Below are 22,778 nucleotides of genomic sequence, written 5' to 3'. Positions count from 1 at the left end.
GTTTACAATAATAATAATAATAATAATAATAATAATAATAATACAATTATTATTATTATTATTATTATTATTATTATTATTAATAATAATAATAATAATAGTGATAATAATAATGATAATAATAATAACACATTTTGATTAATTTATGATGTCTTGAGAAACTGCAAATTTGATTAGATTTTCACAGACGCCGAGAAGTTTATGTTTGATTTTGAATCGCTTTGATTTGAGAGCCAGAAAACAGTCATTGTAGCTGGTTCTTTTGTTTGACCGGTATTTTTTTTTAAGACTAACACTCAGTTCACGTCGTCCATTTATGATTTACCTCTATTAAAAATAAATAAATCATCATATGAAAACATAAACACCAAGTGTGATTTCTGTTTTAATCATGAAGGATTAATTTTAGAACAATTTCACTTGAGACAGACGGGAAACATGCTCTTTGAAATGTATTTTATTTTTAAAAGAACAAAACAAAAACATGTATTTATTTGATAACCATTGATACAGTAACACATTGTTTATAGATACATTAGATAGATAGATAAATAGATAGATAGATAGATAGATAGAAATATAGAAACAGATGTGTTAAAACAGTAATAAAACAATATTGCCGCATATGATACTTTTGATACATATTACATTTAATTATTGACAAATAGCATTACAAAACAAACGCTCACTGTACATCATGAAGTGTGGAGTTCATATACCTGTGTTAAATTTTATTTTTCTCTGCAGATTTCACCCGCAATAGAAATCCCACGACCCACGGCCCTTCAGAGAGACTGAAACCATAATCGGTAAGATACTAAATCATGTCTATTTACGACCTTAACTACATCCCCGCAGCACCGCTTTTGTGTGATTCGGTTTATGTATATATTTGTGTAGGCTATGTGCATGTGTATTCATACATATGTGTAAGAATGTATTTAGTTGTTAAACGAAATCACAGTAGAGTGTAAAATACTTAACACAGATTGTAGGCTAATGAGAAATAAACAATATCATGATATTTGGTCAGTTTCGTGTGTCTTTGTAGTGTCATTTGTCACCGCAAAGAAGGAGTGAAATCACACCTCGGAAATAAACAAACGCACATCACCTTTAAAGAAAGCCGTGATCTTTTAAATTCACTTTCCTTTCTGAAAATTAACAACCCGGTGCATGGAAAACAGCTCCGTGCCAGAATATTGATATTGATCCAGAAGGTCTTTTGATCTTTCAGGTTGGGATGGAGGAGACGGATTCAGCGTCTCCATGTAGATCCATTTGCCTTCTCTGTCGTCTTAACTGAAACGTGTTCCTAAAACCCGGTTCCTAAAACACAGAATAACCAAAAAAAAAAAAGAAAAAAGAAAGAAATCCGAATCAGCACTTAACCCAGCAGTTAATGATTGTCCAGGAGCTCTGTCTTTAAATGCTACATTCACGGTTTCCAAAAGTGCACCCTGGCGAATTTTTGTCCCTTTCTCCACACCTACGCCGTCCGCCTTTCTCCGTTTTTGTGGCGCTATAGGATGTATAAGAAGCTAGGCGTTGCGAGGGTTTCTGTTTTAGACTTGTTTACTGCCTTGATGCATGAAGTCATAAATCTTACGCAGCCACAAATGACACAGAAAGCATTGGTATGCAGAAGAGACCCTCGCTCATATCCTTTTCTATTTCTCGCCTTCTTCTGTTTTCCTTTGGAGGTGTAACTTTCTCCCTCTCCCCTTTGCTCTCAACGGGGTTCATTCGCACCTCAATTATGGGAACATTTACTAGGCTATTTTAAGCTACATTGTAATATTTCAAAGCACTTACAAAATATAAATAAACCAGCAATAAATCCGCCTTTAATGCCTTATATTATACTTAATCAGAAATCTCGTTTAAAAGCACAGCAACGGAGATACTATTGGGATAATTTGCATGAAATACAGCTATAACCAACAATTTTGACATACAATTTCAAAAAGCCTATAATTAGTGCATTCATAATAAATGTTTGTGTTGCTTCCAGGGCATATTCTTTGTCGTGCAAAAAGTAACTTCTGAATCTGGTTGGGGGACATATGTTTGGAAGAGGGGGACCCTGCACAAGAAGCCCTTGTGTCTAAACTATGGTTCATTTGCATAATTTTTCTTGTCCACGGTGACGCTGTGTTTCAGGGGAGTTCACACTGTCTGCTCGATACTTCCAGAGGGAGACAGACTTTAAAACAGGCTGCATTGCATATGCATATGAAACATGGCCATTTCTTAAGCACTGGATAAGTGCTGGGGCTGATAGCGCTTATCTCCATGACCAGGGCGCACTACCATCATCTCTGGCTTGCCGATCCAAATCGAGAAAGGGATTTTTTTCTCTCGTGTCTTTAGCAGAGCTCCTACCATCTTGTCTTCCTGCCTGTGTCGATGACTCCGGCAAGTGCACGCACTATCTGTTGCTAAACTTTTTCAGGACTCCTGCTTTATCGATTTGGTCGCCGAATGAGAAAATATTATGTTGTGTTCTGCATTTGTCGTCAGAGGCTAAGGTAAGCAGGCCAGAAATAGGCTCTCGGTTGTAAATGGCGGAGTTTATGTCCCAGTGATTTATGACCGTATGACTTAAATCTCGGTTCAGGAAGAGTTCACAAGCTCGAGCTTCCTCTCATGCAGGGAGGGATACCCGTAGGCTGGGAGCTGCAGCCTTTTCGGCCTTTTTCCTGAACTTTTTCTTTGTAAACTGGGGGTAGATCGTGACTTTAATGCCTTCTCCAGAATGCTGTACGGTTTCTATATTAAAAAAAAAAAAAAATGTCTGCTGCACAGTTATAACATGACCTTAGCTGATAGGAAGCCTGCGTTGCAAATAAACAAATGCATAAATACTAATGCATCCATAATGCAACATGCAACAAAGAAAATGTACTTTGCAACGTTTATCGTTAAGAATAGCGTATCATCTGTACACAACATAAGTTTGTGTGTCTATGTATAGAGGGGTAAAACAATGTTGTCCTACTTTTTTCAGAAGTTGTGCACATCATAAATGGCGAAGGATTTGTTTTTAACAATTATTATTATTATTATTATTATTATTATTATTATTATTATTATTATTATTAAATGTTTAACATTAATTATATTTGAATTGTAAATGACTCAACTTTAAACAAACCAGGAAAACGAATGGAAACTAACGTCGGATTAACTGCGGGAATAAACTTGATTGGACATGTTTACCTTCATTATAGTCACACACCATTCCCCTCCCTCTGTTATACCCCAAGGTTTAAAATAATATATACATGTTAGCTGTGTAATTTACATCTGAATGAATAACACGGATACTGGATATTAATTTTAAAGATGAGAAGAAAAGCCTGTTTCCCTTTGGAAAAATAATTAGTTTTGGCTACTTATTTACACTTCAAAACGCAGTGCATGAAACTATATAACAGGGCTATGACAGAACTAGGCAAGTTAGATGTAATGACCTACATTTGTGTGTGTTTATATATATATATATATATATATATATATATATATTAGCTGCTGAACATTGCTTTATAGTTTGATTAATTGAAACGTTGATGGACGATGTAGTACATTAGTATATGGCCTGTATAGGATTCATTAGTTGAACATGCAATAATGTTACGTGTACAGATTATTTTTGTGATTATTGTTGTTGATGATAATAATAATAATAATAATAATAATAATAATAATAATAATAATAATAATAATAATAATAATTTCACATTGTGAAGTTTGTTTGAAGTGACTTTGATTAAAGGACTTAACCTCCTCACGAATTGTAGACTAGAAACAAGTAATTCGACCTGGATAACCAAACAAAGGACTGCGCAAAGATTCACCAAGAGCGAACTGCGACACCAGACCCAAAACGAGCATTTTAAAAGGCAGTGCTTTATTTTTAATTCTCAGGCAGATCGACTACAACGTATAGGTTTAAACAAATGGATGCCTAGCGGGTTTGCTCGGTAAACAGTGTGAGTTAACAAGGCCCATTTCTCCAAACAGAGAAGCCTGCTAGTTCCGCCGTTTCCATCCCCTCGTCCCGGCCCAGTGACCCCCATACATCACCCCACACAGCAGCCTCACAGACAGAACCTATTATTGCTAGGGTGGGAGAAAGGTTCAAGACGTGGTCATGGAGATGAACGCCGGTTTTTCAGGTTCCTGGAGGTTTTCAATCCATCATCGTTTTACACGTCCAGAGATGTAGAATTTGGTTGTATTTTGTGTGTGTGTGTGTGGGGGGGGGGGGGGTTAAATTATACCTTCAGAAGTCGTTGTTCCTCTAGTGGTGTACATCACACTACTTCTGTAGCCCCCATCATAGGCGCAGAAGACATTATTAAAATATCAAATAGACAAACAAACAAACAAACAAACAAGAAACATGCACGCTCGATTCATGTAGACGTTTCACTGCCATCTGCTCCCCATTGAATTACTTTAAGTTTACATACATTGTATTGTTTTGTATCACAAATGTACTCTGTATTGTTGTTGTTGTTACACAATACTTACAGTATTTCATCCAAGGACACACCCTTGACCTCGACGTTAATGATAGCAGACTGTGTGATTTATATTAAACTTTCGAATAGTGGATCGTGAGAGAAGTTCCATAGGTATTTCAATTGGTGTGTGTGTGTGTGTGTGTGTGTGTTTGGGTATATTTCTGGGGAACATGCTTTACATTTGTATAGAGTACACTATACAACTGCCTTGTTATAGCGCATTTAATTCATGTAGCCTGATATGTTTTCAGTCACATGGCTAATGTTTCAAACATCATCAACAGCAACAACAGCAACAACAACAACAACAGTAATAATAATAATAATAATAATAATAATAATAATAATAATAATAATAATAATGTGAGTGTGCATATATTTATTTGATATTGCTTCAGGGTAATTCTAGTTAGCCAGAAATGCTGTCCATATTTTCCTGCATACCCCCCCGTGTCAGCCAGCTATTGAAAAGTAAGATGGATCTGTACCATTCCTTCATTACACCGTGCTTCTTGTAACCCCAGGTCTACCCGCAGCGGCCATTGGAGGAGAGGAGTCACGTGACCAAGGGTGCCAATGTTCTTCTACAAGGGTGTCAAGACCCTGTCAGTTTCTGAAATAAATATTGGGAAACAACGAGATGCAAAAAGCGACCTACTACGACAGCTCTGCGATATACAGTGGCTACCCCTATCAAGGCGCAAATGGTTTCGGTTATAATGCCAATCAGCAGCAATATCCGCCCTCATCTCATGTGGAAAGTGACTACCATCGACCTGCCTGCTCCCTGCAGTCACCTAGCGCCACCGTTCCCCACCAGAAGCCCCATGACATCGCAGAGAGCTGCATGCGGAACAGTGCTGTCCAGAGCAGCCAGCCCCCGGTTATCCCCGACAGCCACCAACAACCGCCAAGCCAGGCCCCGGCAGCTGCGCAGCCCCCCCCGCCGCCCGTCTCTCCACCCCAAAACACCAGCACCAGCTCCAGCCAGTCCAACACAAGCAAGACCCCAGCGCACAGCTCTCCCAATGCGGCCACCAGCAAGCAGATTTTCCCCTGGATGAAGGAGTCCCGCCAGAACTCCAAGCAGAAAAACAATAGTTCCAGTTCAGGTACTACTATCTTCCAAATATATCCTACCTGCACCACACTTCACGGGTAGCTTCAGTCTCAGTCACAGTCACAAGACCATGATATGAGTTCATACATTTATTTGAGTTGTACATAAATAGTCCATTTATTTATTTATTTATTTATTTATTTATTTATTTATTTATTTAGGTATTAGTGTTTGTGAAACTATTCTGCTTTTGTTACAAAGTTTCTCCCTTTAACGATGGGCATATATAGTATACTCCCAGCGGGGGGAACATGTGTAGGGAGTGTGAGTTCATGAGTTTAATTAATTTTTGTCAGATGGGAAGAATAGTGTATAATTCAAACAAACGAGCACATGAAGTAAATAGATTATATCATGGTGTTATTAATTATGTTCTTTACCTGGGCGCCATTTTCCTTTTCCAAAAGAAGCCCATGCTATAAATATGCAAAGATATGGTCCCTATTCTAGATTATAGTAAACAGTAGATAGATACAGTACAATAATAGTATATGCTAATATTGTCTAAAGTATTATTATTATTATTATTATTATTATTATTATTATTTTAACTAGGCAGTTAAACACGCTTTACAATGCATTGTAGTAATATATATATATATATATATATATATATATATATATATATATATATATATATATATATATATATATATATTATCATGCACCGATTTCACCAGTTGTCCTCTATGTTCATGGCTATTTTTGAAATTCAATATGCAAACTTTCTATAGACGCAAAAACTCCTGCTTTATCTTAATCTGTGTTTATAATAACTCGGAATAAATTAAACAAATACACAAATTCACACATACAATCAAAATAATTTAATTAACCGATCAAACAATGATACAACAAATACATAGTAAATAAGAAATCATACTTTGATTTGTATGTATGTATGTATGTATATATTGTTGTTATTGTTGTTTAACTTTTTGTGTCACAATGCAAAAAAACTATACTCGTAAAATATTTATATTTCAGGGTTGTCCTTGATTCACCCAATGTAGACAAAAGATTTGAGCCAAGTTACATATACATGGTATATTTTACGCACACAAACATATATATATATAAATTACCTGAGTAATATTCAAATATAATTTTGAATAAACAGTGAAATGTTTAGACAATGCTGCTGCGCAACATGTATAAGAATAATGTTTGCATGTGTAAATATGTATTTAAATCAAATAGGTTAATTAATATATATATATCAATACTTTAATATGGAATACAATTAAGGTCAACCAAACTAAATTAATATGAGAAATCAATCTTCTGAAAAAGGAAAGCGAATTAACTTTAACAGGCTTGTAGAAATTTGATCAGAGGTGCCAGTAGGCCTACGCAAGTCTTGGGTACTTTTATCACAAATAAATAATACAATCAGCACACCAAAAGTGTATCTTATCACAACATAAAAACAACTTTGTACAGCAAGGGGTGATATCTTTCGAGTGCTGTATACATAGTACAGATATAATTGATAGATTTCCAGACTTGTTGAGTAATTCAATCTGTTGTGATCTGTAAAGTTTATTTAACTGAAATAAGAAAGTGTATGTAAACGTTGATTCTATACATTGCGAGAATGGTGTGCGTGTGTTGTGTGAGTACAGCTCCTGCGACCTCGATATGGGGGTTTCAGTGTTACATGGAAATGTTCTCTGTACGATAGTTCTACTTATTTATTGATTGATTTGTTTTAAGGTATTTTGAATCGCTGTTTATCTATTGTTAGCCTTTTCGAAAGGGCCCAGGTGGCCACCCTTACTTTAGCTGCTGGGGAGCGTGTAGTGTGGCTACTGTCACGGGTTATGCAGCACTATGAGTCTATCAATCCCAGCAGACATGCCCATTGTCTCCGTATCTGCATGGTCAGGTGTAAGGACTTGGGTTAAAGTTGAGAGCAGAGCGAGCATTGGTTTCAGCCCTTGGGAACAAGGTGTAGCAGCGGCTTTATTTTACGTTAAGATACAGTTAAGATACAGATGCGTACAGAGAAATCAGTGCACTGTAAAATAAAATGTGTTGATATCAATATGAATGGAGTGCAATTGAAGAGACTAAATGGCCTGTTAAGCGTCTGATCAAAGGCATATTGTGTGAAATATACTAAAACAATCACTCGATGCTTGAACAGATATTGAGAAAAGTAGGCTACTACTGTCTGTGATAAGGCCCGTATGAGAATGAAACGTACTGCACTATAGTAGCCTATACTTCGCGTCGTTTGCATTAAACCGGGTGGACAGACATGCAATGGACTTATGCAGCGTCCGCCTCTTGCTCGCATTGATCCTGTTTCTCCTCTCCCATGCAGTGGAGAGCTGTCCCGGGGAGAAGAGCCCCCCCGGCTCCGCCGCGTCCAAGCGAGCCCGCACCGCCTACACCAGCGCGCAGCTGGTGGAGCTGGAGAAGGAGTTTCACTTCAACCGCTACCTTTGCCGGCCGCGGAGGGTGGAAATGGCCAATCTGCTCAACCTCACGGAGAGACAGATCAAAATCTGGTTTCAGAACCGCCGGATGAAGTACAAAAAGGATCAAAAGGGCAAGGGGATGATGCCTTCCCCCGGAGGACAGTCCCCGAGGAGCCCCGTCCCCCCGGGGTCTTCAGCAGGAGGATACCTGAACTCTATGCATTCGCTGGTGAACAGTGTGCCGTATGAACCCCAGTCCCCCACGTCATACAATAAGCCTCATCAAAATTCATACCCTCTCTCCACGTCATATCCGGCGCCTCTAAATAATTGCCCGCCTCCCCAAAAGAGATACGCCGGGACTGCCGCCGTTACGCCTGAATACGACACGCACCCCCTTCAAGGCAATGGCAGCTATGGGACTTCCCATCTGCAGGGGAGCCCGGTGTATGTGGGAGGCAGCTACATAGATCCCATTGCCAATTCCGGGCCCTCCCTTTTTGGCTTGACACACCTCCCTCACCCATCATCAGCCAACATGGACTACAATGGCGCGGGCAACATGGCCAGCAACCACCACCATGGACCTTGCGACCCACACCCCACATACACAGATCTGACTCCTCACCACTCGTCTCAGGGAAGAATTCAGGAAGCGCCCAAGTTGACGCATCTGTAACGGACACGTTGGCTGTGGTGGAATATCCTCTCACCTTTTTTCATGATGTTACCTCTGAACCCATATCTTTCTTTTCTTCAGTAGCCTACCTACATTTATAGTTTAATGTGTGATGTAGTTGCAATACTTGTTGCTTGGATTTCTCTATAGCTTTGTTAGTGTTATCGAATCTCATGAACTTTTGGTCTGGGGACTCAAGTGGTACCTCGACGCCATATATTATCTTTATTTTTCCCTTTATTTTGTTCTTTTTTATGTCAAAACAGGGTATATGAACAAAATTATTAAGTTGCTTCAATGTGAATTTGTCTCTTATTTATCCCATTTGAAGAATTTTGTTTGCATTTTGTTGCACTTCTCGAGGCTGTACGAATCAGCGGCTCTTGAACAGAGAGGTTTTTCTCGGCAGGAGCTTCAGCCTCCACTGTTTGTATTCTGATGGACATTATTTATTTGTTCTTGCGAAATATAATATTCTAAATGTCTAAAGTATTATTTATCCCCCTCTGCTCATATTTATATAAAAAAGGCAAATGGTACAGGAAAGAGGCCCTTTGTTCTGTCTGGCCTACTTTAAAACCCCTGATAAATATTCGACAATGTTGCCCGAGTCAGTTCCCACCCGATTGATTTTTAATGATGACAAAGGAAAAAAAAAATATGTATCATGCAATAAGATCAGGAAAACAAACCATTGACTCCAACACAATTTGTACTTGTTAAAGGCTTTACATGAAAAATTATTTCAAATATTATAATTTCTGTTTTTACTGTCATACATTCCATGCTGCTCCAGTTCTAAGAAATAAAACAAATAATTAAAATATATAAATGTATCTTTATTAATGTACATCACACAGCGCAGCTCATTTCACTTAATGATAACAATAAAAATAACAATAACAATAATAATAGTGATGACGATGATGAAGGTGCCTCAGTTCAGATATCGAAATATATTGTTGTGATTCCAATTAAATAATCATTACTAAAATTATATGCGTAAATCTGACCTGGTGTACGGTGTCCCCATCCTAATATATTTAGACATATTTAATAGATAATAACAGAAAGTACATAGTATTTATGTACCTAAATCTGATACATGGATATTTAGATAAATAGACCGATATATATATATATATATATATATATATATATATATATATATATATATATGCTTTACTCTTACAGCCTTTACTTCTTCTAGTATGTAATTCTGAAGCAGTGTACGCTGTGTTGTGTGTGTTCTTACGCCCAAACCTCCGCAAAGACACATCACGATGAATATAAGGGCTGGAAAGCTTTTCTGAAAAGAGAGAGAACAAAATTATTTGAATCATCATAATCATCATCATCATCATCATCGTAATAATAATAATAATAATAATAATAATATTAATAATAATAATAATAATACTTTTAATGCAGTATACATTCATGTTTATTATATTTAAAATAAGCTAATCATAACTGTATTCTAACTAACATGTTTTCACCCAGCTGTGTATCTGCACTGAATTGATCTTCATAAATATCAAATAACATAAATTCAGTTGTAATTCGTTTCCAGAAGTTTATTCTGCGCCTAACTACAAAGATGAAGCAAGACACACTTCCTGTGTTCATTTAATTATACTGTGCTCCAGCACACTGAATTACCAGTCTGCTTATATTTTGGGTTTCGATAAAAAGAAGAATACAAAATTGATACATTATTAATCTTCATATTTAAATACTAGAAGGTATTGTAAAATTATAAGTAAAAATTGCATTATTGATGGAATTCACAATTTCAGTGAACTATAGTCTGCTTATTTTCTGTCAATGCAATTTGCTACAATGTAATAGAAATGGTTAGTCTTAAAAAAAAACAAGTATCCATTTAATAATAATAATAATAATAATAATAATAATAATAATAATAATAATAATAATAATAATTCATATAATATACTATGTATTATATATAATACTTTTGACAAAAATGAATGTATAGGCCTATTTCAATTAAAATAAATCATTCTTATCTATCTATAAAATATATCTATATATCTATATCTATAGCTATATCTATATCTATCTATATATAAGAGTCATATATTTTCCGGGTATTCCAAAACATACATTTCTCATTGTTCAAGATCAATGTGGACGCCATTTTGCCGAGAGTAAATAATGGCAATTGAAAAATGAAATTGTCCAAAGACATTAAATCTGTACTTCTACTGAGTTTGTTTCCTAGAAAAAACATGTTTCTCATTAGAAGTCCCTAATTATTAGTAAGTCGCTCATTAGACTACCGTGTATTTTTGTTGTGGCTGTTCTGTTTTTATAAGATATACAATTGATCAGCGACTTCATTTGAAAAAGGGAATACGCCTTTATTTACATGTAATGTTTACTTAAAATACAAACAGTAAACACCTACCCAGTCCCCCACAATAAATGCATGTTTCTACGCATTAAACATAAAAATACATATACCTAAATGTTTTAAAGAAGGAAGCACGCAAATATATTTTAAAATTGAACATAATGGATTATGTTCAATACTCTATCACTGTTAAAATACACATTGATATATAAATAGATACTTACAGCTTCTTCTTTATTTTTAGATTCACATATTTAACAAAGTATCTGGAACACGTTGCTTTCCGTGACATATGGTTAGCAGGAAACATGAAGAACAATTGATCATTATGTTGCCCTTTTTTCCTCCACAAAAAAAAACAAAAAACACTGCGAATAAATATGACAGTTTATTTTGTATTTGTTTGTACATAAATCTTAAAACATTTGTTTTGTTTTGGAAATCTCAGCTGCCCGTTGATTCCCACTAAATGGAGCTCTGTTCAGGTCAAAGCATTAAAGTGTGTAGGACTGAATCGGATTGTGCAGAATGACAACACCCACACACTTTCTACACACAAAGCTCAGACTCATTGCAAAGCCATTTGTCTCTTTCTCAGCAACTGGATCTATCCTACACGTTTGCTTACATTTTAAAAAATCCCTGATCTTCTTAAAAGGAAAAAGCCGACGTTTCTTTAAAAAAAATATTGTTACTCACCGAATTTCCCAGTATAGCCTTCCCAGAGATGTTATGGTTTTATGTATTTTCTATTTAAAATAACAGGGAGTCCTGGTATGTGAGAAGGTATTTAGACTTTTCTGAAATAAGTGCTCAGTGTCCTTCCTCTCTTCCAGGCTACATTTGATCTAAGAGAGAGTTAGGAGGTTTAAATGTGTTTCTTAGGGCAAGAAGCTGTCAGACCTTTTGGCGAGCAAGATTGATAGCGTGCAGGCTTCCCAGCGTCTTTGTTTGGACTATAAGCAATAAACTGGGAGAGGCCTACAACTCTTGGTCGTTTCAGAAAAAAAACATATCTCGAAAAGAAACTACAAACGTGAACACAAACCTTATTTTATTTCATTTGGAGAATAGACTAATCTAATACTCGAAACCCTTTGGCTCATTCGTTATGAAGAATACAATACAATCAACACCACATTACCAATTGATTAGGATATGCTTCACTCGTTTTTTTTAAATTCTGGTTATAACATTTGGTTGTTGCAACGAAATTCTGGGATAAAAGACTCGGTTTCGATTGAGATCTCGCAGGGTTTTGTTTTTTCAAAAGGCGCATGAATTGGTCCCGTGCCTACTGGGACAATGTCATCTGCAACAAAACAAGGAATGCGTTATGATGTATTGAAAAGGTTACATATATGCACAGCATACGGGAAATAGGCTTTCTACCCATCTCTTATTTTTTAATTATTCTGTCAGCTTCTCGGTTCTGTATGCTTCATTTGGAATAATCTACCTCTATTAATTTACTTGTAATGGAGGACCGACAGGAAATGTTACTTACCAATAATATTATAAGAATACCTAAAACAAAATAGCAAAATCAGTGTATAAAATCAAAAAGTGATATTTTGAACAAACAAATCAAAAGTTACACTATATATGATATATGTGTGTGCGTTTGTATATATATATATATATATATATATATATAAACATATATATATATATATATGTATATATGTGTGTGTATGTGTTTATGTGTGTGTATTATACACACACACAAACACAATCTCAATACTATTTTTAGAAATTGAAATGAAATTACACAAAACATAAATAAATGTCTAGGTCCTACTATCCAAAAGAAAAACAACTACGCTACTAGATTGTTACAGCTTCTACTGGCGAGAAGCTCCTGTGGCTGGTTGTTGGGGTCCTGTGTCAAAACTTTCAAGATTAATGGATGACTTTGTTAATGACTCAGATGTAGGTGCTCGGGTGATTTGTGAGGTGTGGGGCGTTTTTCTGACAGTCAGAAACAATGCACGGAGTGAGCAGGAGCTGCAGGAAAGACAGGCTGCCTGTGACACTGGCGATTCAAATATATTTTAATGGTGTAGCGCAGTAATGAACAAACTGACCAAAACGTGTAAATAAAAACAGTGCGACCCCAGAAACGAGGCGTTCCTTACAGACTTTTTTGGATCAATCACGCAGACAGTGGCTTCTTTTGATTAAACCCCAAATTGTCATTGGGCAGCAGTAATCATGTGACAACCAATTCGGTCCAATTTCAACCTTGTCTCCATGAATTCAATAGTTTAATAGTAGCGCGGTCCCCATACGGCTGTAATCAGTGAATTAGAAAAAACACTAGCCGCGATTTTTATGATTTTTTTTTTTTGGTCGGGGCCACAACATACAAATAAGAGCTAACTTTCTAAAGCTCGGAGGGAAAGGGAGATGAATTACGAATTTGAGCGAGAGACTGGTTTTATCAATAGTCAGCCGTCGCTTGCTGAGTGCCTGACATCTTTTCCCCCTGTCGGTGATACATTTCAAAGTTCATCAATCAAGAGCTCGACGCTTTCACACCCGACACTGATTCCTCCTCCTTTTGAGCAGACCATTCCCAGCCTAAACCCAGGCAGCCATCCTCGCCACAGCCGCCCAAAACAGAGCCCCAATGGCAGCAGCCCCTTGCCGGCCGCTTCCCTTCCCCCGGAGTACCCCTGGATGAAGGAGAAAAAAGCTTCCAAGAAAAATCACCTGCCGACTTCTTCAGCCACAGCTACAGCAACCCCGGGACCGGTCTGCTTCCCCCCGAAAGGTAAGTCAAAAAAGTGTTTTATTCTGTAGTCAGGGATGCTCCTGTGTGCATTAAAGTTGCACATAATTGTGTCCTGCATAATTGAAGTGCTTCCTAATCTTGTTCAAACTTTCACTGACTTATGTAATGTAAAAAAGATTTATTTGATTTACGCACCGACCTTGCATGCCTTCCAGTGCCAGAGTTTTGATATTTGACAGTAATGAAGAGTGATAGATTACTGTTACACAGCTAAGCAGCTGCTGCATTCATTACAATGTGGCAAGCATGGCTGAGACTTATATTACGTTATTCGTATTTTTACTGTTTAGTTCATGTGTTTCTTGAGTCCCGTGGCTGGATTTTACCCACATTTTACACAGGCGCCCTAGAAAGCAACCAACAATAGCATTTTTACTGCATCCAGGCGGCCATTTTGTTGCAGTACTTTTTTGTGGTATCTGTTATTATATTCTCATGTTGGTTTGTTATTGGACTTTGTCAAAGATTGTGTTTTCTGTCGCTTTAGACTCGCCCGAGATCCCTGATGGCGCTGGCGGGGGATCTCGCAGGTTGAGGACCGCATACACCAACACTCAGCTCCTGGAGCTGGAGAAGGAATTTCATTTCAACAAGTATCTGTGCCGACCAAGAAGGGTGGAGATTGCAGCTTTGCTGGATTTGACTGAGAGGCAAGTGAAAGTGTGGTTTCAGAACAGGAGAATGAAACACAAGAGGCAAACGCAGTGCAAAGAGAACCATAATGGCGAGGGGAAGTTTAAGACTCTGGAGGACGGTGGGCAAAGCGAGGAGGAGAAGTCCCTCTTCGAGCAAGCCCTCAACAATGTCTCCGGAGCTCTCCTGGAAAGGGAGGGTTACACATTTCAACAAAATTCCCTGACTGCACAACAGGCTCACAATATGCACAATGGAGATGTCCAAAGTTTCACTGTTTCGCCTTTAAGCAGCAATGACAAAAATGTGAAACATCTCCAGAACCCGTCCCCCACTGTTCAGAACTGCTTGTCAACAATGGCCCAGAACTGCGCAGCTGGCCTGAACAATGACAGTCCCGAGGCCCTGGACGTCTCCTCTTTGCAGGATTTTAACGTTTTCTCATCAGATTCCTGCCTACATCTCTCAGATGCTGTTTCCCCCAGTTTGCCAGAATCCCTCGACAGCCCTGTGGACATTTCTACGGACAGTTTTGATTTTTTCTCGGACACTCTCACAACCATCGACCTCCAGCATCTGAACTATTAAATGACACCATCAAACACAACTCCATTGCAGAAAGAAAAAAATATATGCCTTCTACTTTATTCTAAGTTGGTTTGTCTTCTTTTATTTTCCCTTTGATATGGTCAGTACATTTTGTTTATTAATTAATGAATTGGTTAATTAATTGCAAAGGGTACAGATCCACGCTATAATTCTTGTAAAAGTTTAGTTTGATAATAATTGAATTAACCATTGGATAGGTTATTCTCCAAAAGCAATATATTGGGTCTGTAAAAAATAAATAGAAATTAATCTCTGTCCTTTTATTTTTGTATCGCTTTCGGGTACATTGTCATGAATATTTTGTTAGAATAAATTTTACTTGCTACAGGTAGCTTTCAATAATTGTGTCACTGAATTATTTCTAGCACTTAATGCAAAGTAAATCTCATTGTTATTTGTGGTCAATGAAACAACACAAAAACTAAGAGGAGATGAAATTCAGAATATATATATAATATAATTTGTTTATTGCACAATACAGAAATAATACATGGGGATACATACAATTTAAAATTAACCTAGATGATCAATCATTCAATTTATAATTAAATTAAACTAATTACAATATGTATATACTATACAAGATTTGAAAAGATTTCGAATCACTGTATAGGCTACTAAAAAAACGATTACTTTCTTAGACTGGTCGGGTACACAGGCAAAAAATAAAAAAAATGTCCCTTTTCCAAAGTAAAAAACAAAAACAAAAACAGAAATGTAAATAATAATAATAATAATAATAATAATAATAATAATAATAATAATAATAATAATAATAATAATAAATCTTGTCCCAATGCGTGTGTCTTGAAAGTGAAACAAATTTCTTCATTCCCGAACCTAAAAGAAAAGAACAAAAAAGTTTACTAGAAATAATATTTAATTTCAAAGTTATATAACCATTTAAAACGTTTCAAATACGTAGTATACTAAATAATCTTTCCCAGCCGTTTTTTTTTTTTTGGTCGGTGAACCGTGTTTGAGGAAATGCATGTGTTTACCAAAATATTAAAAAACTAAGTAGAGCACAAGTTCTCAATTTTGGTGACTTCGGGTGGTTTAATTGATATTTTAATCAGACCGTCGATTTAACATAGAAACTGTGGGAATTTCGTGTTTTCTCCACGATTGTAAATCGAACGCATATAATTGAAATTGCATTGGTATGTGTACCCTTTCAAATGAATCATTAGCATACATTTTAAATGATACTCTCATATATCGTGCATGGGTTAATACGACGAGACACAACACGCATCTGTGGAAATTAATTTGATGGTTCTTGTTTTACACATGTGTATACCCTGGTAGCCTGTAAGAGAAAGCGCCATGGCTTTGTTTGTATTACTCTGCAAAACGTGGTGCAATTGCGTAAGAAGTGGCTGGAAGGTCTGGATGAAATTCTTCCCAAACTCATAAATCAAACTCGCTTTTATGAATGAGAATGTCATCAAAGAGATCAATTGCAGGAGCACATGCACAAATAAAAAAAAAACTGTTACGTATTTGGAGGGACTGGGGAATCCCGGCCAAAAGCATTAACTTTGTAGGCGTTGGGTAGTAATTCATTTTTATTGCTGTTTAAACCAGCAGCGCGGCCTGAGTGAGGCTGCAATAACTGTGCGCTGTAACTTAACGCGTGTGATGCTATATCTCTTAATGTGTATTTTTAATGTATGGCTCTAAAACAATATGCATTTTAAAACGTATTTATTATAATTACTATATATATACACACACATTTAATCACGAACTACAACTTAATCTAAAATGTTTTAAACAAGTATTTTTGTATTTGTTTACATTTTTAAATCCTATATTTTGCATTACAATTGCATTTTTCTGTATAAGGGGTATAAGCTGTATTCTTTTAATCTATATTCTGTGCCATATCCAAAGAGTGTAACTTATTATGTAAGATCTTTGCCAAGGAACACTAATTAGGGATCGATGTTGTGGCTTATCTGCATAGAGCGCAGGGTGCAACCTTATTAAATCTAATTGTAAACCACAAACGCAATAAAGTGACATTTTGTCAATATCCTGTCGCCATTAGACAAACCTTCACTCGGCACGGATCTCTGGAAAGCTTAACAGAATTAAGTCTCTTAGCATCCAACTCCGACATTAGGCTGTGCTAAGGGTGAGCAAAAAAAGCCATTTTCAAAGGATTTGACACAAAATACCGCTGAAACAATACGGCCTTTCTCTCAGCACTTTACAATGCAGATTTAAAAGACAGAGCAATGTGGACACTTTGTAAAGCTGGGTAGGCCTGTACAGTCTATCCCTATGCATTTACAAGTATGGTTATGAACCGCTCAATCCATTCCTCCTTTTTAAGAGAAAATAAAGCCTAGTATAGAGGATGGTTATGCGCAAATACAAACTGTACATATTTCAAAAAGACACACGTATATATGCATGTAGCTTGTGTGTGTGTGTGTGTGTGTGTGGGTGGGTGGGATCTTCTGTGGGTGTGCTGACACTTTCTAAAGGCTTGTAAAGATCACAAAGAGAGCTGGATGCTACGGGGGGAGAGTGGCCTGCTTTCAAGAGCCAGATCGAAAGCGCCATTTTATTGAGCATTGCTGACCAGAAGGCCCCATGATGTGGGAGTTCACAGCAGATACAGGCCTTTCATGCACATTCCGTCCAATTTAACCCTTCGCAATGACAGTCGAAATCACGCGTACTTTAAATAGCAGCCCCCCCCCCCCATTATAAAGGATCATTTACACCGGCGGGCTATTTTAGCACAGATGTATTGGGGGATCATTTAATCTCGTATAAGGTGTGCATCTCTCTGTTGCATGGTTTAAGCACCAGCAGACCAAAGCACACGCACGTGGCTGAAAGCGTGCACATGTCATTAATGCTTCCTTGTGAGCGAATAGATTTAAACCCCAAATATTGCACATGTGTACACCATTCCCCTTCGAAAGTGTATTGAATACATCATACATTCAGTCTGTTTGCACCCTTGGTAGAGGAATCAACGCATTAAGGACAGGTCTTGCACAACATGCTTCACATCTAGCGTTATATAACTAACTCTTTGAAAGAGCAATTAGGAAAAAATAATTAATTAATACAACAGCAATGTTAACATCAACCGGACTATGGTAGGCTAGACATTGTCAATGGGTGTGGTTAAGAAGTAAGTGTTTATTTTTATGCAAATAATACTGAATCGTCGCCCTTTCTTCCCCTACGGCTGCAGAACTGAACTGAAGAATAGCGTCAGTCACGCTTTCTTCCACTGACTGCCTCCTTTCCCAGGCCCCACCTACACCGTGCAACGACAGCTCCAACTATTTCAAAGCTATAACCTCGGCTGTCTAAACAGCTACCTGTGCAAGAAGTTACAATGTGCGAGCGGCAGCAGTGTCTGGCTGGGCTTTCACAACGCCGCTGCGAGAGGAGAGCACCAGGGTGTTGGGTTACTCAGCCTCTCATTTCCATGCCAGCAGCTGTGAACACAGACAGACACTTGATAGGGTGCGGTTTGCCCGCCTGCCCTTCTCGGAAGCTGACAAGCAACCTAAATCAAAGCATCCCAATTAAACTGTGGAGCAACTCTTAGCCACAAAGAGAGGGGCGAGGGGTGCTATAATTCACTTCTAAATGTAGTATTTACATTGTATTCTGTGATATATCTACAGACATGCACACGTGTTACATACACATAGATAGATATATGGATAGATGTCGATATGCTTTTCAATTAAACCGAAAACCGTTCATAACAGACGTAATGTGCTCTTACCGTATTGTTAAGGTGCTGTTGAGAAAGCTGTATTCTTTCCTGTGGGTAAATAAAGAAAACAAGCATTATCCATCAGAGGAAGAAAGGTTTAAACTGTTTAAAATAGAAAGTCCTGCGAAAACGTGCGACCTAAACGATTTCCACTGCCGTCTGTCTCGCCCATTGTTTGAACTACCAATGCATTGAGGGCTGATGCGCGTCACCTTGATAGAAGAGCGTTTGGGATTTAAATGCCTGTAAAACGGTGATCTATCACCGCCAGGAGAAGGCAATCTCAGCAATGCCACGACTCAACTGGCTAACACGAGTCACATGACTGCCACCGCTCATCCATATCGCTTTCAGCTGGCCCGATGGAGGAAGTGGGCAAGTTGGCACGGTCATCCAGGTCCATCACTTCAGACCTGGTCAGTCGGTGACAGGTAGACAATGCTACAATGAGCTCCTTCCTAGATTACCCTATGATCAGTGGAGAAGCCGGGTCCTGCTCTTCCAGGGCTTTTCACCCCGAGCATGGAATTACAACTTTCCAGTCGTGCGCTGTCACCACTAATAATTGCGCCAGTGATGATCGCTTCATGATCAGCAGGGGTTCACAGGGTGGCATCCCTCACCACCCTCACCAACCTGCCGCAGCCTACCAGCCTCACAACACTCTGGGCATCCCCTACGCCAGTCACCCCAGCTGCGGCACCAGTTATGGCGCGCAGAGTTTCTGTGCAAGTTACAACCATTACGCACTGAACCAAGATATGGACTCGAGTGCGGGGTATCCTCAGTGCGCCCCAACAGTTTACTCTGGGAACATCTCGTCCTCTGTGGTTCAGCATCACCAGGGGTACAGCGGAGCATCACTGGGGGCACTTCAATACCCAAATGCTGCTTACGGGCACGAACAGCCGAACCTGTCATTTGCAGGCTGCACTAACCCCTTATCTCCATTGTGTGCCACTCACCAAGAATCCTGCTGTTCTCCTTTATCCGAAGCATCCCCCCCAGCACAGACATTTGACTGGATGAAAGTCAAAAGAAATCCGCCCAAAACTGGTGAGTGACAGTTGTTTATTATATATTTGTTGTTGTTATTGTTGTTGCTATGAAGGAATATTAGTTATATCTGTGTGTATGTGTGTGTGTGTGTGTGTGTGTGTGAGTGTAAAGATGCGTCTACTCATATAGCGAGATCTTCAAATATGTTACAGATTCTATACTAGATCAGAAGCTTTGTTAATCCTATTGGGCTCCAATATATTCTAATTGGTTTGACATGTAGGTCTTTAAAAGGTAATAGGCCCTTCTTTCTCTTGATTTGGACTTTATATCCACAGTCTAATTGCATACAGGCTGCACCTACAGTAGTGGATATTACTAAATCACTCGCTTGTTCGTGTCTTTGTTTGTTCTGCAGGCAAAGTTGGCGAATATGGCTTCGCGGGTCAGCCCAACACAGTGAGGACCAATTTTACAACCAAGCAGCTGACCGAGCTGGAGAAGGAGTTTCACTTCAACAAGTACTTGACGAGAGCCAGGCGTGTGGAAATAGCTGCCGCCTTGCAACTCAATGAGACACAGGTAAAGATATGGTTCCAGAACCGGAGAATGAAGCAGAAGAAACGGGAGAAAGAGGGGCTGTTACCCAGTTCCCCCTCGACCCCGACAGAAAGTGACGAGAAAGCCGAAGAGGCGTCAGACAAGTCCCTCTCCGCCCCTTCAACACCTTCTCCCGCCTCGTCTGCAGCCTCCACAGTAGAAACATCTACCTCCACGTAAAGCGTCTCGGTTTCTGCACCGTGAGCTCATACTGGCAATTCAGTTTGTCACACTTATGATACTATAGCTTTGGTCATAATCAACACATGGTTTATATGATCCATTTTCAATCATTAGCACTTTTATTGTAATTATTATTATTTTCCTCATTTGTGGGGTGAGTGTCAAAGCCAGTCTATAAGGGTGAAGCAAACTGTTTGCTGCTGCAGGAGTATCTTCCTCATCATTTCACTTATTTATATACAACACAATCAAATGCACTATTGGAGCGTTTACAAACAGGTAAGACCGTTATACCTGGATCATCAGATAAATGGGATGCGGCTCTTGTATACACTAAGTCCAGAGGTTTTACATTTTTAGACTTTTTACATACAGAAGTGTGACGTAAGGGGGAATCCAAGACGGCATTTCAAGGTGATGTTGCAGATTTTTATTTTATATATTTAACAGGGTGATGCATACTTTACGATCAGAAGAAAACGATACCTCAAAAAGAAGATGTTTACTGTGAAATATGTGCGTGACATTGCACTGAGACACGTTTGTCCTGTCAAATGTGATGCATTGAACTACAATCATCGTGGGTTCATCTTGAACCTGTAACGGCACATTCTTTAAATACCTCGTCATGTCCAGATGTATTTTACAACCGTATTCGAGATGTCACGAAATGTGCTTTTGTGGCCAGATGAATGTATATGTGATTCGTATGGAGAAGTCTGCATGATGCACACACTGCTTGGATGTACCGGCACCCCACTTAAAACTGAGTTTTATCAGTTGTAAAAGTATATTTCTGTACAGTCGATAACAAAACAAAACACAAAAAAATCTAGAACACGTTTAATGTATTGGAATCCAGAGCAAAGTTTACGGGTCTATGTATTATTAAAACTCTTGATTGTAAAATATAAAAGTGTCTCTTGTTATCATTTTTGTAACCGTGCATCTTGACTTCGACACGGCCTAAAACTAAACTTTTACCCACACGAAATCTGTCATATTAAAACAAGTTGGATCGATAATATAGAATTGTCACAAGGTGGAAAGAAATATATATGAGAAGGAAAGCAAACAAAAAAACAACAACAACAATAACCCTAGTAACATACCACGTTTCTGCGACATTAAACTGTTATCTGGAAACGATATAACGATGCAATGTCCTTCTAAATACATTACTCTATAGATGTATTTATATGACCCACCTACGTGAAGGCCTGGGTTTCTGTACAACCCCCTCATACAGTAGTAGCCTAAAAGATAGAGCAAAAAGTATTCCTGGCGAATTCCAGTCCGCAGGATTGACCTTTTTACCCCACAGAAGCTATTGACAGAACAAGTAAACACCGCCTCTCGTCTCCAGCTCTATCCTTTGTCACCAGCCCCTGCCCGGAGAGCTCAACTAAAGGGCATTTAACTCAAAAGGTATGAGAAGAGAACATTGCAAATAAGTTGCTGATCGATCTGACGTTTTGGAAGTGTGTTCAAGCTCTTTGATATTATCCCACTGTAACGCAATACAGTTGTTTAATTGGATAGAGCAGTCCAATTAATGTAGAACTAAAGGATAATTGCGTTAATGTTATTATTTACCAATATTATAATAACATTTTAATTTTTTAAAATACATGTTTGTAAACCGATTAAAACCGTGACAAAAATAGACTACAAGTTGTAATACATACATTTTAAATATAAATTGTTTACATCAGTAGTAATAACCCAGCAGGACATAAATACATGTCGGCCTACATGTAAATATCCTATAAAATTGAACACATTCTACAAAATAATGTGCTGTGAGATATATCTGCAGTAGAATATATATATATATATATATATATATATATATATATATATATATATATATATATATATATATATATATATATATATATTAGTACTTTTTTGCACGTGTTGGCCAGTGCAGCACGGCGTCCCCCATGTCTTGTCAAAGTTTGTTTTTAATGTCAAATAAAAATGAAAAATCCTTATCCTCTGTAGGATGCTCATATATTTTAATAATGATTTAGTTAACGATTTATCAACGAAGACCCCAC

The 22,778-nt window shown here is 37.9% G+C and overlaps 3 protein-coding genes and 1 long non-coding RNA gene across 10 annotated transcripts in view; 3 read left to right on the top strand and 1 right to left on the bottom strand.

Moving 5' to 3' along the window:
* The window catches only part of hoxa3a (homeobox A3a), a 38,673-nt gene extending 29,471 nt beyond the window's left edge, over positions 1-9,202 (top strand). For 5 of the 7 annotated variants that reach the window (XM_066715636.1, XM_066715633.1, XM_066715637.1 and 2 more), the window contains 3 exons: positions 748-809; positions 5,057-5,644; positions 7,982-9,202. In XM_066715636.1, coding sequence (XP_066571733.1) covers positions 5,173-5,644; positions 7,982-8,757 — 1,248 coding nt within the window. In that variant the 5' untranslated portion in view covers positions 748-809; positions 5,057-5,172 and the 3' untranslated portion in view covers positions 8,758-9,202. Of the gene's footprint in view, positions 1-747; positions 810-2,079; positions 2,532-4,026; positions 4,182-5,056; positions 5,645-7,981 lie in introns of those variants that run through there. The other 2 variants (XM_066715639.1, XM_066715638.1) reach the window with 2 other exon arrangements.
* Positions 9,203-9,510: 308 nt separating this feature from the next.
* On the bottom strand, positions 9,511-12,117 carry LOC136760305 (uncharacterized). Its single transcript, XR_010820188.1, has 3 exons — positions 11,834-12,117; positions 11,359-11,502; positions 9,511-10,066 (listed from the first exon to the last, which is right to left on the bottom strand). It is a non-coding gene; the product is annotated as an uncharacterized LOC136760305 (long non-coding RNA).
* A 757-nt stretch (positions 12,118-12,874) lies between these two features.
* Positions 12,875-15,515, top strand: hoxa2b (homeobox A2b). The gene is made up of 2 exons (XM_066715640.1): positions 12,875-13,910; positions 14,419-15,515. The coding sequence occupies exons 1-2, from the start codon at positions 13,544-13,546 to the stop codon at positions 15,150-15,152; spliced, it is 1,101 nt and encodes a 366-aa protein (XP_066571737.1). The 5' UTR covers positions 12,875-13,543; the 3' UTR covers positions 15,153-15,515.
* Positions 15,516-19,131: 3,616 nt separating this feature from the next.
* On the top strand, positions 19,132-21,584 carry hoxa1a (homeobox A1a). The gene is made up of 2 exons (XM_066715642.1): positions 19,132-19,989; positions 20,351-21,584. The coding sequence occupies exons 1-2, from the start codon at positions 19,380-19,382 to the stop codon at positions 20,710-20,712; spliced, it is 972 nt and encodes a 323-aa protein (XP_066571739.1). The 5' UTR covers positions 19,132-19,379; the 3' UTR covers positions 20,713-21,584.
* The last annotated feature ends 1,194 nt before the right edge of the window (positions 21,585-22,778 follow it).

This window comes from Amia ocellicauda, chromosome 10 (genome assembly GCF_036373705.1).
Source record: "Amia ocellicauda isolate fAmiCal2 chromosome 10, fAmiCal2.hap1, whole genome shotgun sequence".
In the NCBI taxonomy this organism is placed as follows: domain Eukaryota; kingdom Metazoa; phylum Chordata; class Actinopteri; order Amiiformes; family Amiidae; genus Amia; species Amia ocellicauda.
This window is presented reverse-complemented; position numbering and strand designations above follow the sequence as displayed.

What these genes read in the sequence shown, in the direction of transcription:
- hoxa1a (XM_066715642.1), top strand. Translation starts at nt 19,380, where the DNA reads ATGAGCTCCTTCCTAGATTACCCTATGATCAGTGGAGAAGCCGGGTCC. An exon ending in AAGAAATCCGCCCAAAACTG is followed by an intron (nt 19,990 to 20,350) that starts GTGAGTGACAGT and finishes TTTGTTCTGCAG; the next exon opens with GCAAAGTTGGCGAATATGGC.
- hoxa2b (XM_066715640.1), top strand. Translation starts at nt 13,544, where the DNA reads ATGAATTACGAATTTGAGCGAGAGACTGGTTTTATCAATAGTCAGCCG. An exon ending in GGTCTGCTTCCCCCCGAAAG is followed by an intron (nt 13,911 to 14,418) that starts GTAAGTCAAAAA and finishes CTGTCGCTTTAG; the next exon opens with ACTCGCCCGAGATCCCTGAT.